Here is a 15,492-nt window from a genome sequence, read left to right on the forward strand (position 1 = left end):
ACAAATAAAAACATGATTTTGCATCTGTGCATTGGCTCCCAGTGTTCATGATGGGTATTTTAGGCTCTTGAGGGATTCCCTGGCATGTTACAATAGTGTATTGTTAGAAATTGTAACCCTTCACAAAATTCACAGAAACGTAAGGGTAGACACATCTCTTGTGATCACTTGGGGTTCGACGACCACCCCCATGATGCCTTGTAACATGTCTCCATGTGGTGGCCTAGAGCAGAAGTACCAGCTGTTACACTGAACCAATGGTTTCTGGATGGGCTCAAGTCCTGCAGAAACACATTTTTTTAAAATTTTTTTATATCAACTGGCTCCAGAAAGTTAAACAGATTTGTATATTACTTCTATTAAAAAATCTTAATCCTTCCAATAATTATCAGCTGCTGAAGTTGAGTTGTTTTTTTCTTTCTGGCAACAGTGCTCTCTGCTGACATCTCTGCTTGTCTCGGGAACTGCACAGAGTAGAATAGGTTTGCTGTGGGGATTTGCTTCTACTCTGGACAGTTCCCGAGACAAGTGTCATCAGAGAGCATTTAGACAGAAAAGACCAACTCAACTTCAGCAGCTCATAAGTACTGAAAAGATTAAGATTTTTTTTTTTAATAGAAGTAATTTACAAATCTGTTTAACTTTCTGGAGCCAGTTGATACTGTATATAAAAAAAAAAAAAAAAAAGTTTTTTTCCTGGATAACCCCTTTTAAAGGGGTATTCCAGGCAAAACCTTTTTTTATATATATATCAACTGGGTCCGGAAAGTTAAACAGATTTGTAAATTACTTCTATTAAAAAATCTTAATCCTTCCAATAGTTATTAGCTTCTGAAGTTTTCTGTCTAACTGCTCAATGATGATGTCACGTCCCGGGAGCTGTGCATGATGGGAGAATATCCCCATAGGAACTGCACAGCTCCCGGGACGGGAGTCATCAGAGAGCAGTTAGACAGAAAACAACAACTCAACTTCAGAAGCTAATAACTATTGGAAGGATTAAGATTTTTTTAATGGAAGTAATTTACAAATCTGTTAAATTTTCCGGAGCCAGTTGATATATAATATATAAAAAAAAAAAAAAAAAAAAAAAGTTTCGGCCTGGAATACCCCTTTAACCAAGTCTGTTGCACTATGTAAGAGCTGTGGTACTCTTTTTTTTACATGTCTAACCCCTTAGCCAATGAATGCTAACGACTGTTGTACTAAACCTCAATTCCTCTATAGCAGTGGTCTCCAACCTGCAGACCTCCAGATGTTGCAAAACTACAACTCCCAGCATGCCCGGACAGCCAATGGCTGTCCGGGCATGCTGGGAGTTGTAGTTTTGCAACATCTGGAGGCCCGCAGGTTGGAGACCACTGCTCGATAGGATAGGGAATGTAAACCCCAGATTGTAACCAGTCTAGTATTAGCCCTGGTCCAGCCAGAAGCCCAGCTCTTCATGACACATCCATATCACATGAAGTGTGTTGCTCTAAACCAGTGGTCTTCAACCTGCGGACCTCCAGATGTTGCAAAACTACAACTCCCAGCATGCCCGGACAGCCGTTGGCTGTCCGGGCATGCTGGGAGTTGTAGTTTTGCAACATCTGGAGGTCCGCAGGTTGGAGACCACTGCTCTAGACATTCTAACCTTATTCAGTGCTTGCTGTACCACCGCTTCACTCTCATTATCCAGAGCAGATGTGGCCATATCAAGGAGGAGGATTCTGGGGTTTCTGACAAGGGCCCGGGCAATGGCAATTCTCTGCTTCTGGCCTCCACTCATCTGTCCTCCACCTTCTCCAACCAACGTGTCAAATTTCTAGAAATAAAAAAAAAAAAAAAAATACCCCGTAAAAAATACTGAATATAAATGATAATGTTTACATAAACCATTTTACATAACGTTTAAGCCCTTTGTTCTTTTCAGCTGTGCCGTTTGATCATTGATTCGCTCCTTAAAATAACCAAGGAGTTTATCCTCTTTTACAATTGGATTAGGTTACGTATTTACATTCTCCCGTAATATTGTTGTGGCATTTACTGAAAAGCCTCTTTGCCTCATTTTACCTCTGGTAAATCCATGATGAAGTTGTAGGCATTAGCTTCCTTTGCCGCTTGGATAATATCATCCATGGTGACCCCCTCTCTTCCGTACTTAATATTTTCGGCAATGGTTGTAGCGAATAGCACTGGTTCCTGTTCCACTATTCCAATCAGGGAGCGCAGCCACGGAACGTTAAGTGTGCGGATGTCATGTCCATCTAAGGTGACCTGCAAGTAAAGATGACAATTGTTCGGAATATTTCCATATGAGCAGGGCTCAAGTCCTGCAGGAACTCATGGGAACGGAGTTCCTGCACTTTTTCCACAGCAGGAACGCAGTTCCCATTAGCAGGAGTCCTTCAGGACCAGCCCTTAAAGGGGTACTCCGCCCCTAGACATCTTATCCCCTATCCAAAGTATAGGGGATAAGATGTCTGATCCTGGGGGTCCTGCTGCTGGGGACCCCCGCAATCTCCGCTGCAGCACCCCAGACATCCGATGCATGGAGTGAGCTTCGCTCCGTGCTGGATGACTGGTGATGTGGGGCAGAGGCTCGTGATGTCGCAGTAATGCCCCCTCAATGCAAGTCTATTGGTGACTGCCATCACGCCCCCTCCCATAGACTTGCATTGAGGGGTCGTGGTTGTCACGAGCCTCTGGTGCTGGAACCAACACTCTAAACGAACGCTGGGTGCAGCAGGGAGAACGTGGGGGTCCCCGGCAGCGGGAACCCCCCCCCCCCCCCCGGCATCAGACATCTTATCTCCTATCCTTTGTATAGGGTATAAGATGTCTAGTACCCCTTTAAGTGGAAATCTTGGGTGAGTTCCCACACTTTTTTTCCCCAGGACTTGACCCCTGCATATAAGCCAAAATTTACTAGATAACCTATTTATTCCTGCAGTACTCTTAGGCTACTACTTATCTCTCCTTTGGCGGTTCCCAAGACACGTGTCATCAGAGAGCACTTAGACAGAAAAGAACAACTCAACTTCAGCAGCTCATAAGTACTGAAAGGATTAAGATTTTTTAATAGAAGTAATTTACAAATCTGTTTAACTTTCTGGAGCCAGTTGATATATATAAAAAAAACTTTTTTTCCTGGATAACCCCTTTAATGCAGTATATACCATATAAACTATAAATACCAATTAATATTTGATAATTTTATCACAAGTAGTTTTGTGAATTCAGTTTTTCTTGGGTATGCATATAGGGTCCACATAGCTGCTATGGTGCCCATTAAGTGGCACTATGGACAATCCGCAAACAAACAGGAGAAATAGAGAATTAGGTTTCCCTTCTCTTCTTCAAGTGGTATAGGAAGGTAAAAAGTACCAATTACAGCATTCTATTTGGATACATGTACTATACTACCAGAATATGCATGTTGGCCCTGTTTGTTACTTTTCATCTCCATTGACATAGAACTTCTGTCCCCAAATCACCCTGCAGAGTCTCAGTGCATGCCAATGTGATGCAGCTGCAGCCTGTCTTCTTGTGAAGGGGTTCATTCTGTCAGCTCTTCTAAGCAAGAGGGGGAGGAAATTGCATCTTATAGGAATATACTGGAGTGTCTGCATACAGCAGAGAAAGGTATTATGAGACAGGTAAGTTTTATAACTCTGCATCTAATTATTGTAGGGACCTGTCTACTACATCACTGCATGCCTGGTCTTTTAGATAAGACAAAAATTATATTTTCTCTACAGATGGAGGGACAATGAAACAAGAAGGTCAAAGCTTTAGTAGAAGGGGTCTAACAGCTGCCAGGAGTGATTTGATAAGTGATGATGTTATTTTGTAATTCACAGGAAGTCAGTGGGAAGAGTGGGTATGACATGATTCTGCTGCAAAATGTAAATGTCTCAAAATGCATGAATACAGATGACCTTGGATCAAGCAAATTATTCTGCAGGGGTATTGCTAAAAATTCAACTGTATATGTCCAAACAAATGAGTGCTTATTTAACAGTTTTTATTACATTTAAAGGGTACCTCTCATCAAAAAAACTTTTGATATATTATAGATTAATGTATGCAGAATAACTTGACAATTGCATGTTATTAAAAAATATGCTTCTTTCTATTTAATTTTCCACTTTGAAGAAATGACCACTAGGGGTCTCCCTACCAGTCCTGGCAGCAAGCATTTCAGACTCATGCTGGAGTCCTAAACACTACGAGCTGCCAGTCTGCTTTGTTCACAAAGGAGAACACTCAGAGCTGCCAGCCTGCTTTGTTCACAGCCTTTTTGGCTGTGAACAAAGCAGGCTGGCAGCTCTGAGTGTTTAGCACTCCAGCATGAGTCAGAAATGCTTGCTGACAGGAATGATCAGGAAAAATACAATAGAAAGAAGCATATTTTTCATTAACATGCTATTGGAAAGTTATTCAACATTCATTAATCTAAAATATATCAAAAGTTTATTTGATGAGAGGTACCCTTTAACATATAATTCAGCAATGCAGAGGTGTGGTTCCTATTATGTGGATGTATGGCAAACTTCGAGAAGGATAGGAATTCCGGCGCTGACCAAGGAGGAGACAATGGAGCCAGGTGTGTAACGAACAGATTTAATCCAATGCGATGCGTTTCACTGCGCAAGCGTGGTGAAACGCGTCGCATTGGATTAAATTTGTTCGTTACACACCTGACTCCATTGTCTCCTCCTTGGTCAGCGCCGGAATTCCTATCCTTCTCGAAGTTTGCCATACATCTCCTTACTGTTTTTAGGAAGGCTGCAGACCGGGATCATCTTATCAAACGCATATCCTGGTTGTGTGGGAGTGCACACAACCAGGCAGGGTGAGCCTTTACCTTTGCCCTCCCCTCCCCCACACCTGTGATCCCGTTGATTCTCCACAAGGGAGCGCCTGTTTTTCTTTGTTTTACTTATTATGTGGATGACATAGTCGAACAGAAGACAGCTGCCAATAGATGTCAGTGGAATGGATTATGATCTACTTGGTAGCTTACAGTAAATTATTCCGGTAGACCCAGCCTGGGGCCAGACTCTAAATGGATAGATCTATGTGAATATTAAACATTATTTTGTATACACTTACCTTTCCTTCTGAAGGGTCATAAAATCTTTGGATGAGTTGTACTGCGGTACTTTTTCCAGAGCCACTAGGCCCAACAAAAGCTGTGGTCTCCCCAGGCTTAATACAGATATTGAGATTTTTAAGGATCTGTGAAGATGAAAGGACATCATCTTGTTACTGCAATCACTGTAATATCAATCAACCAAAAAAGAAATAAACATTGGCATTTTTAATAAAATCTGTGTACCTGAAAGTGATTTAAACTATAATCACAACATAGTTACATAGTTAGTATGGTTGAAAAAAGACATATGTCCATCAAGTCCAACCAGGGAATTGAAGTGAAGGGTGTAAGGGGATAAGGGAAAGGGATGTAGTTTTATAATTCTGCATAAGCATTAATGTTATTTTGTTCCAGGAATGTATCTAACCCTGTTTTAAAGCTGTTAATTGTTCCTGCTGTGACCAGTTCCTGAGGTAGACCGTTCCATAAATTCACAGTCCTCACGGTAAAGAAGTTGTGTCGCCCCTTTAGACTAAACCTTTTCTTCTCCAGACGGAGGGAGTGCCCCCTCGTCCTTTGGGGGGGTTTAACCTGGAACAGTTTTTCTCCATATTTTTTGTATGGGCCATTAATATACTTATATACGTTTATCATATCCCCCCTTAAACGTCTCTTCTCAAGACTAAACAATTGTAACTCCTTTAATCGCTCCTCATAGCTAAGATGTTCCATGCCCCATATTAGTATTCTATGAAATTTTAAGGCATTAGGATGTATTTTTTTTTCACAATGATTTTCACTGCATTTTCTATGTTTGTGCTGCATTTTGAATTTTGAGCTTTTAATTTCTGCTGTGATTTTTTTAAATGACACATTTACTGTGATTTGCAAAATGATGGCAATATATCACCTTTTTTGTTGCAATTTTGGGCAACCCACAGCAAAAAACGAAAACCAGCCTTAGCCTCAGGAGAGGTGAATAAAAGCAATATATCTTGATCCAATAGACATAGCAGCAGTATACAGGTCTGAGTGGGGAGGAGACTGTGAGCTGCTAGGAGGGGATCCGGTAGGTGATGATATCATCCTTTAGTGTAGAAATCAATTCGGCACTCTTATTATTCAGAATTTGTGATTTTATTCCGCAATATGGCGATCTAACAGAATATATATTGACATTTCCATCCAAACACTGGATCTTCATCAGATATCTATAGATTGCTGAGGAGGCAGGTGCAATATTGCCTATAGCCAGGAGAAATAGGAAGCCGGTGTTGCGATCAGGTGATCACCTGATCGCAACACTGACTTCCTATTTCTCCGGGCTATAGGCCACATTGCACCTGCCTCCGCAGCAATCTAAAGATATCTGATGAAGATCCATTGTTTGGATCGAAACATCTATATATATTCTGTTAGATTGCCATACTGCGGAATAAAATCACAAATTCTGAATAAGAGTGCCAAATTTATTTACATTTGATGAAGGATTGGGACTCTATTCGAGCACCACTAACTTACAAAGAGAGTGCCATATCTTTACTTACATTAGATATCATCCTTTAGTTCACAGGAAGTCAGCTGACCCAGAACTGACATCCTCTGACACACATTAAGCACAGTAACTTATCAGACGGGTGATTTTATTACTATTTAACTGCATATTGTTATGTTAAAACTAAACATAGTAATATCTGACAATTCATACCTTCACTTCTGGCCTCGACGGATAATTGAAATCCACATCATGGAACTCAATAACGCCCTTCACTTGATCTAATGTGTGTCCTTCACTGGACATACAGTCAATTACTGGAGTCTTTAAGGATAGAAAATTGACAGTTTTTATTAACACTCACTGTTGTTATCACTTACAGTTACTGCTGTCAATACGTGATTGCACAAAATGCCAAACGCACAAATATAAAGGGTTCTGCGAATACATTCTGATGGACGTATAATTCATAAAGTCATTTATACATTATTGATGTTTTAATCGTGATGCAGAAAAAGGCTGAATGATTTTAATAATTCAGGAGGAAATAGGAAATATCAAATTCATACAAAAACATATTAAGTTGCCTGCTGTTTATTTTATTAAAAACATTTTAAATATTAAAAGGCAGAACTGAAGGATGTTTACACTTTCTCAATGATTTGTTATTGTTCTAATATTTCTAAGAAAAAAAAGTTAAGCAACTTTGCAAATGTCATGTCTGTGAGGGACACTCAGCAGTGACCAATAGTGTTGCTCGCGAATATTCGCAATGCGAATTTTATTCGCGAATATCGCATATTCGCGAATTCGCGAATATTCGCGAATATAGCACTATATATTCGTAATTACCAATATTGTTTGTTTTTGTTTTTTTTGTAATTTTTTTTTTTCCACAGTGATCATCCCTCTCTGGTTCCAGCTTGTGTGGTGTAAAGAAGGCTCTAATACTACTGTGCGAGACTGGCGTGCGAATTTTCGCATATGCAAAAATATGCATATGCTACTTTTCGCATGTGCGAATTTTCACTTATGCTAATTATGGTTTATGTAAATTTCCGCATATGCTAATTTTCGCATACGCGAATTTTCGCATATGCGCAAATAAAAGGCGAATATTACGAATATGCTAATTTAGCGAATATATGACGAATATTCATCCATATATTCGCAAAATATCGCGAATTCGAATATGGCCTATGCCGCTCAACACTAGTGACCAACACAGATATGAGTAGGACCACACATCTACACTGCTCAAAAAAATAAAGGGAACACTAAGATAACACATCCTAGATCTGAATGAATGAACTAATCGTATGAAATACTTTCGTCTTTACATAGTTGAATATGCTGACAACAAAATCACACAACAATTATCAATGGAAATCAAATTTATCAACCCATGGAGGTCTGGATATGGAGTCACACTCAAAATCATAGTGGAAAACCACACAACAGGCTGATCCAACTTTATGTAATGTCCTTAAAACAAGTCAAAATGAGGCTCAGTAGTGTGTGTGGCCTCCACGTGCCCGTATGACCTCCCTACAACACCTGGGCATGCTCCTGATGAGGTGGAGGATGGTCTCCTGAGGAATGTCCTCCCAGACCTGGACTAAAGCATCCACCAACTACTGGACAGTCTATGGTGCAACGTGGCGTTGGGGGATGGAGAGAGACATGATGTCCCAGATGTGCTCAATCGGATTGAGGTCTGGGGAATGGGCGGGCCAGTCCATAGCATCAATGCCTTCCTCTTGCAGAAACTGCTGACACACTCCAGCCACATGAGGTCTAGTATTGTCTTGCATTAGGAGGAACCCAGGGCCAACCGCACCAGCATATGGTCTCACAAGGAGTCTGAGGATCTCATCTCGGTACCTAATGGCAGTCAGGCTACCTCTGGCAAGCACATGGAGGGCTGTGCTGTGCTGCCCCCCCAAAGAAATGCCACCCCACATCATTATTGACCCACTGCCAAACCGGTCATGCTGGAGGATGTTTCAGGCAGCAGAACGTTATCCACGGCATCTCCAGACTCTTTCTTGTTTGTCACATGGGCTCAGTGTGAACCTGCTTTCATCTGTGAAGAGCACAGGACGCCAGTGGCAAATTTGCCAATCTTGGTGTTCTCTGGCAAATGCCAATCATCCTGCACGGTGTTGAGCTGTACGCACAACCCCCACCTGTGGACGTCGGGCCCTCATACCACCCTCATGGCTTCTGTTTCTGACCGTTTGAGTGGACACATGCACATTTGTGGTCTGCTGGAGGTCATTTTGCAGGGCTCTGGAAGTGCTCCTCCTGCTCCTCCTTGCGCAAAGGTGGAGGTAGCAGTCCTGCTGCTGGGTTGTTGCCCTCCTATGCCCGCAGTGTGATGTTCTGAGCCTAAGAAGCAGGGAGACGAGCAGCTTTGGAGGAACAGGATGCCAAAATCGGCGCAACGGGGGAGCGTAGGAAGGTGATTTAAAGTGTGTTTTTTTTTTAAAGTTTTTGCAGCCTGGGCACCGGAAGAGTTAAAAGTTCACTCATCTCTTGTATAGATCAATGCAGTTTAGTACTTGCCGCAGCAACTTTCCCCACCTACTTGGATTATCTGACTTAAACAGCGGCCCCAAGCTGGGCAACAGTCCCTACACTTGGTAAAGGGCACAGGGCTTCAGGTAAGTCAGACAGGCCAGGTCAACAACTTAGAGGCAGATAACGTACAAAATCATTAGAAAAAGGGTTTAACCAGAGACAAACCAGAAAGTCAGAAACAAAAAGGGCAGCGTAGTACAAAATTCAGATCCAGAGGAAGAGTCAGGGCAAGCAAGGGTCAAACCTAGTGAGTGGTGAAGCACAAGGTCAGCAAGCAAAGACAGAGTCAAGTCACAAGCAGAAATCAGGTCTCAAAACACACAAAATCTACTTTTGGGGGCATAAGACTAAGACATGGAGCAGTTTAACCCCTTAAGGACCTAGCCCATTTTCACCTTAAGGACCCGGCCAATTTTTGCACATCTGACCACTGTCACTTTAAGCATTAAAAACTCTTAGATGTTTTTACTTTTCATACTTTATGTTAGTGGTAAAATTTAGTCGATACTTGCATCATTTCTTGGTTAAACATTCAAAATTTGATGAAAAATTTGAAAATTTTGCATTTTTTTTAGCATCACGCCCCCTCCCATAGACTTGCATTGAGGGGGCGGGGCATGGTGTCATGGGGGGGGGGGCTTCCAGGGCTGGCTACAGCGTTCGGAAAAGTTTTTTCCAAATGCTGAGTACCCCTTTAAGTCTGAGCATCTATGTTGTACATTAATAAAATACTCTGCTACTTTTAGACATACCTTTTCTATGGTCTCATAAATAATCGTTGCAGCTGCTCTCCCAGAAGCAAATGCTTCCAAGCATGGAGAGGCCTGTCCAAGATTCATGGCAGCAACCAGAACACCAAAGAATACCTAGAGGAAAAAATGAACGGATTTACCTAGTTTAAGATACACTGACAGTTCTTTAAAAAGGGCCTGGAGAAAGGAAAGAAGGACTAGGCTCTTTGTCCTTAGAGACACCATGATAGATGTCCATTCTGATCCAGTCTCCTCTCTTCTATGCACAACCCTGGTATATAATTTTTATGCCATCTTAACCCTTTATTATCACCATATCAGTTGCCTACATCATGACAACAATGGTTGAATGTAAATTTGTATGATAAAGATGCTTATATATAATTGTCATGGTGTTCTTGTCCATTTGCCATGATTCTACCCTCTATGGTCTTACCATTCTATTTCTGCCTGCCCATTATTCTGGATCTGGCAAAGCAGTTACCTGAAGAAGACTTCCCGGTGAGAGTTCCTCTGTTTCAATTACCAGCTTGGATCCATACCAAAATGCCAAAGAGTAGCATAGGAATATAATACACCACATGTATCCCTGAAAGAAGCCAATGATCATGCCTTTCCTAATACCCCAGGCCTGGGCAGCCACTAAATTGTTGTCATATCTGTGAAAATAAACAGATGGTAAATAGAAGGGTTAATTCATTGCCGACACTTCATTTATATCAGTGCATGTTGAAGATTAAAGTAGCAGTCTACCGGTCAGCTTCTTTTTTCTCTCCACCAAAGGCAGCCACAGTTCTGATGGACGAGAGCACTTCATCGGCCACGGACCCTGCTTTGGCGTATGCTTTCAGCTCTCTGCCAGTCAGTCTTGCAACAGCCTAAAAAATAAGTGTAAATAGGATTATGAAGACGTATACTCAATTTGTATGTCAAGAGAACACCAATTCTGGGATATCTACTTGACTAACATTTGGTTGGTTCTGGCAGAAAGCTTTATAACTTAAAATATTAAAATTTAGCTTGTTTGTATTAAGACACATGGGAAAAATGACTCACACACCAATCTTATGAGTGAAAACCCTGCTGCCTGATTTAAAGTCGGGAAGCAAAACGGATTTACTGCAGCAGATTATGCATGCAACAGATAGTGAAATTCACATCAGCTTCAAGCTGGCGTAGATATTTACAATTTTGCCGGTAATTTGGACTGGCTGCCATGGCTGCACCCCTTTTATGTTGACTTTCCCTCCTTATTTCTAAAGTAGTGGACCCACTATCCTGTATGTGAACATACCATAACACTAGTCTAGTGTGGTGGTTGTCTTTTGCTGGATCTTTGGGCCATCCTTAGCCCATCAGGTTTTGGCTGACAATAATAGAAGTCATCTGTCAAGTGTTAAAGGGATACTCCGCTCATAGACAACTTATCCCCTATCCAAAGTATTGGGGATAAGATGTCTGATCGTGGGGGTCCCGCCGCTGGGGACCACCGTTGTTCAGCTGCATGACGGGCCATACAGGGGACGGAGTATTGTGATGTCACGCCCCCTCAATGCAAGTCTATAACAGCAACTACGCCCCCTCCCATAGGCTTGCATTGAGGGGGTGGGGGGTGATGTCATGAGGGGGAAGAGCTATGATGTCACAATACTCCATCCCCTGAATCGCCCGTCATCAGCCACAGAGTGATCCTTGCTCTGTGCAGCTGAACAACAGGGGTTCTGCAAGAGAGATCGCAGGGGTCTGCAGCCTTTGGATAGGGTATAAGATTTCTAGGGGCGGAGTACCTCTTTAAGTGATTGTAAACAATCTGGGTTGCTGTGACATTATTGTATAAATATCAGAATTTGATTACTTAATAGATTAGAATGTTTTTTGCTTCTAGTCAAAACTTTCTACTTTTGAACTATGGCTGGTAAGGCTCAGGTAAAACTAGAAGATGGGTCTTACAGATGGGAAACACCCCAAGTCTTGATGAGGTAGGACATGCCTCCTAAGTGTCTTGGGTTCAAAAGGATGGTCCTTTTGTTCTAGGGCACAAGGCTTCTGTGCTAGAATAAGAGGACTATCACAGACTGTATCATCATATAAGGCAAATTGTCCCAGGATCAGAGAGATGCAAAAGGACTTAAAGTGTACATGTCGTTTGTAAAAACTTTTTTATATAATGTAGATAATAACATTATATGTATATTTGTAACATACATTGGTTACAAAATGTCTATATTTTATGGGTGAAAAAGTTGTCTAGTCTTTGCAGCAATTGCCTGTGTGTCTCTGTACGGAGACAAAATACAGGAAATATGGACAAATAAACAGTATTGAGCACTGAGGACAAGCAGGGAGAGCTGTGTAGGCTCCTGGCTAGTCTATCATTCTGCTGTGTGTGCTGGGGTGTGTAACAGGGCCTCAGTGTACAGAACTCTGCTTGTCCTCAGAGTACAGAGCCCTGCCTGCCCTCAGTGTACAGAGCCCTGCTTATCCTCAGTGTACAGAGCCCTGCTTGTCCTCAGTGTACAGAGCCCTGCTTGTCCTCAGTGTACAGAGCCCTGCTTGTCCTCAGTGTACAGAGCCCTGCTTGTCATCAGTGCACAGAGCCCTGCTTGTCCTCAGTGCACAGAGCCCTGTTTGTCCTCAGTGCACAGAGCCCTGCTTGTCCTCACTGTACAGAGCCCTGCTTGTCCTCAGTGCACAGAGCCCTGCTTGTCCTCAGTGCACAGAGCCCTACTTGTCCTCAGTGCACAGAGCCCTGCTTGTCCTCAGTGTACAGAGCCCTGCTTGTCCTCAGTGTACAGAGCCCTGCTTGTCCTCAGTGTACAGAGCCCTGCTTGTCCTCAGTGTACAGAGCCCTGCTTGTCCTCAGTGCACAGAGCCCCGCTTGTCCTCAGTGTACAGAGCCTCGCTTGTCCTCAGTGTACAGAGCCCCGCTTGTCCTCAGTGTACAGAGCCCCGCTTGTCCTCAGTGTACAGAGCCCCACTTGTCCTCAGTGTACAGAGCCCTGCTTGTCCTCAGTGTACAGAGCCCCACTTGTCCTCAGTGTACAGAGCCCTGCTTGTCCTCAGTGTACAGAGCCCTGCTTGTCCTCGGTGTACAGAGCCCTGCTTGTCCTCAGTGTACAGAGCCCTGCTTGTCCTTAGTGTACAGAGCCCTGCTTGTTCTCAGTGTACAGAGCCCTGCTTGTCCTCAGTGTAGAGAGCCCTGCTTGTCCTCATTGTACAGAGCCCTGCTTGTCCTCATTGTACAGAGCCTCACTTGTCCTCAGTAGTGTTGAGCGGCATAGGCCATATTCGAATTCGCGAATATTCGCGAATATATGGACGAATATTCGTCATATATTCGCGAATATTCGCATATTCGTTATATTCTCGTTTTATTTTCGCATATGCGAAAATGCGCGTATGCGAAAATTAACATATATGAAAATTAGTATGCGCGAAAATTAACATGTGAAAATTAGCATACACAAAATTAGCATGCACGAAAATTTGCATATGCGAACATTAGCATATGCTAATTTTCGCATATGCGAATGTTCGCACGCCAGTCTCACACAGTAGTATTACAGCCTTCTTTACACCACACAAGCTGGAAGCAGAGAGGGGTGATCACTGTGATGTGTACTGTGAAGAAAAAAAAACAAAACAAAAAAACGAATATTCGTAATTACGAATATATAGCGCTATATTCGCGAAATTCGCGAATATGCGATATTCGCGAATAATATTCGAATTGCAAATATTCGCGAGCAACACTAGTCCTCAGTGTACAGAGCCCTGCTTGTCCTCAGTGTACAGAGCCCTGCTTGTCCTCGGTGTACAGAGCCCTGCTTGTCCTCAGTGTACAGAGCCCTGCTTGTCCTCAGTGTACAGAGCCCTGCTTGTCCTCATTGTACAGAGCCCTGCTTGTTCTCAGTGTACATAGCCCTGCTTGTCCTCAGTGCACAGAGCCCTGCTTGTCCTCATTGTACAGAGCCCTGCTTGTCCTCAGTGTACAGACCCCTGCTTGTCCTCATTGTACAGAGCCTCACTTGTCCTCAGTGTACAGAGCCCTGCTTGTCCTCAGTGTACAGAGCCCTGCTTGTCCTCAGTGTACAGAGCCCTGCTTGTTCTCAGTGTACAGAGCCCTGCTTGTCCTCAGTGTACAGAGCCCTGCTTGTTCTCAGTGTACAGAGCCCTGTTTGTCCTCAGTGTACAGAGTCCCGCTTGTCTTCAGGGCTCTGCATATGGATAAGCCAGGATTTTTTCTCCCAAAAATATGCACATTTTTTAAACAATTTATATTACAAATTTACATATAATGTTATTATCTACATTATATAAAAAGTGTTTCTCAAATGACAGGTACACTTTAATTGTGGTAGCTTAAGATGTAAGGGTGTGGGGAAGAAGTAATGGAGACTCTGTGGTTGGTACTCCAGAGGATTCTCTATTTAAATGGATGGTGAGGTCTATGTATCACTATGGTATGACTGGTAAGGCTCAGGTAAAAAGATGTCCCTACACAGTATCTAAACATAGTGGGTACACATCTCTTCAATGCCTCTAGAAAGGCCAGTTTTGATTGTGTCATATTGTCTTCATTGACCACTCAATGAAAGACGAAGTATAATCCTTATAACATCAGATGCCAGGACACTGGCCAGACAGCTACCTGGATACATGTCATTTTCTGAATGCAGCTCAGCTTATAGTTTAAGGCCATGATGATACCACTTACTACCCATCAAGTGCTTTAGTGTATAACATCAAACAACACAAGGTACTATCTGTACTTTATGGTAAAAATAGCATCACTAGGTGGTAAATTACACTCTATATTTCTTAGAAGAAGTTTTAAGCCATTTGTGGGGATGATTGAAGAGACTTCCTAGTTCCCATTACCGTTCCATTATAGTCCCTTAAAGAATCAAACCATCCTTCTCGTACCATTTAATATAACTACATTTCATTTTTCTGAATTTAAAGAGGCAACACAGTTTCCTCTCATCTATCCGTTTGTAAAGGTCATGTACAGATGCAGTCAGAATGTGCTGTAACTCTCCAGACATATAACACAAAATGGACCTATGGATGGAAGATTAACTCAATCATATACACATTTGATCAAAAAAGTAATCACAAAAACCCTTGTTTTCCCATCCATCTACTAATAATTAGAACATAACTTTAATTTGAAGCCTATTAAGAAATGGGTTAAAAATCTCAACCCACTGGTCTCATTGGCATATAAACAACTGCTGCAATTGTACAAAGTGCCACTATGTGCCTCAATGTAAACAAGAACTGTGTTAGATAGTGTGGCTGCAGTCCACAACTATCACTGGACATACAATAGGACCATGTGGGTGATATCTAAAATCTAATACATTATCCAAAACATCCGCCAACCCTAGCCCCGGACGTTTTGCCACATATCAGTAGCTTTATCAAGGGCAAATGGGTAAATAGCCACTGATGTGTGGCAAACACGTTTGGTGGCAATGTATTAGATTTTAGATATCACCCACATGGTCCTATGATGCTGCAGTCACACTATCGAACACAGTTTATGTTTACATTCACCACAACTATTTAATTGG

At 42.3% G+C, this 15,492-nt stretch overlaps 1 protein-coding gene across 1 annotated transcript in view; it reads right to left on the bottom strand.

Annotated features, from left to right (window-relative positions):
* ABCB11 (ATP binding cassette subfamily B member 11) overlaps positions 1 to 15,492 on the bottom strand; it is a 95,885-nt gene that overhangs the window by 66,085 nt on the left and 14,308 nt on the right. Inside the window, exons 7-13 of the mRNA XM_056534394.1 lie at positions 10,667 to 10,791; positions 10,398 to 10,572; positions 9,914 to 10,027; positions 6,792 to 6,902; positions 5,101 to 5,226; positions 2,056 to 2,259; positions 1,637 to 1,807 (exon numbers count right to left, since the gene is read on the bottom strand). Coding sequence (XP_056390369.1) covers positions 1,637 to 1,807; positions 2,056 to 2,259; positions 5,101 to 5,226; positions 6,792 to 6,902; positions 9,914 to 10,027; positions 10,398 to 10,572; positions 10,667 to 10,791 — 1,026 coding nt within the window. The remainder of the gene's footprint in view (positions 1 to 1,636; positions 1,808 to 2,055; positions 2,260 to 5,100; positions 5,227 to 6,791; positions 6,903 to 9,913; positions 10,028 to 10,397; positions 10,573 to 10,666; positions 10,792 to 15,492) is intronic.

This window comes from Hyla sarda, chromosome 8, assembly GCF_029499605.1.
Source record: "Hyla sarda isolate aHylSar1 chromosome 8, aHylSar1.hap1, whole genome shotgun sequence".
NCBI lineage: Eukaryota > Metazoa > Chordata > Amphibia > Anura > Hylidae > Hyla > Hyla sarda.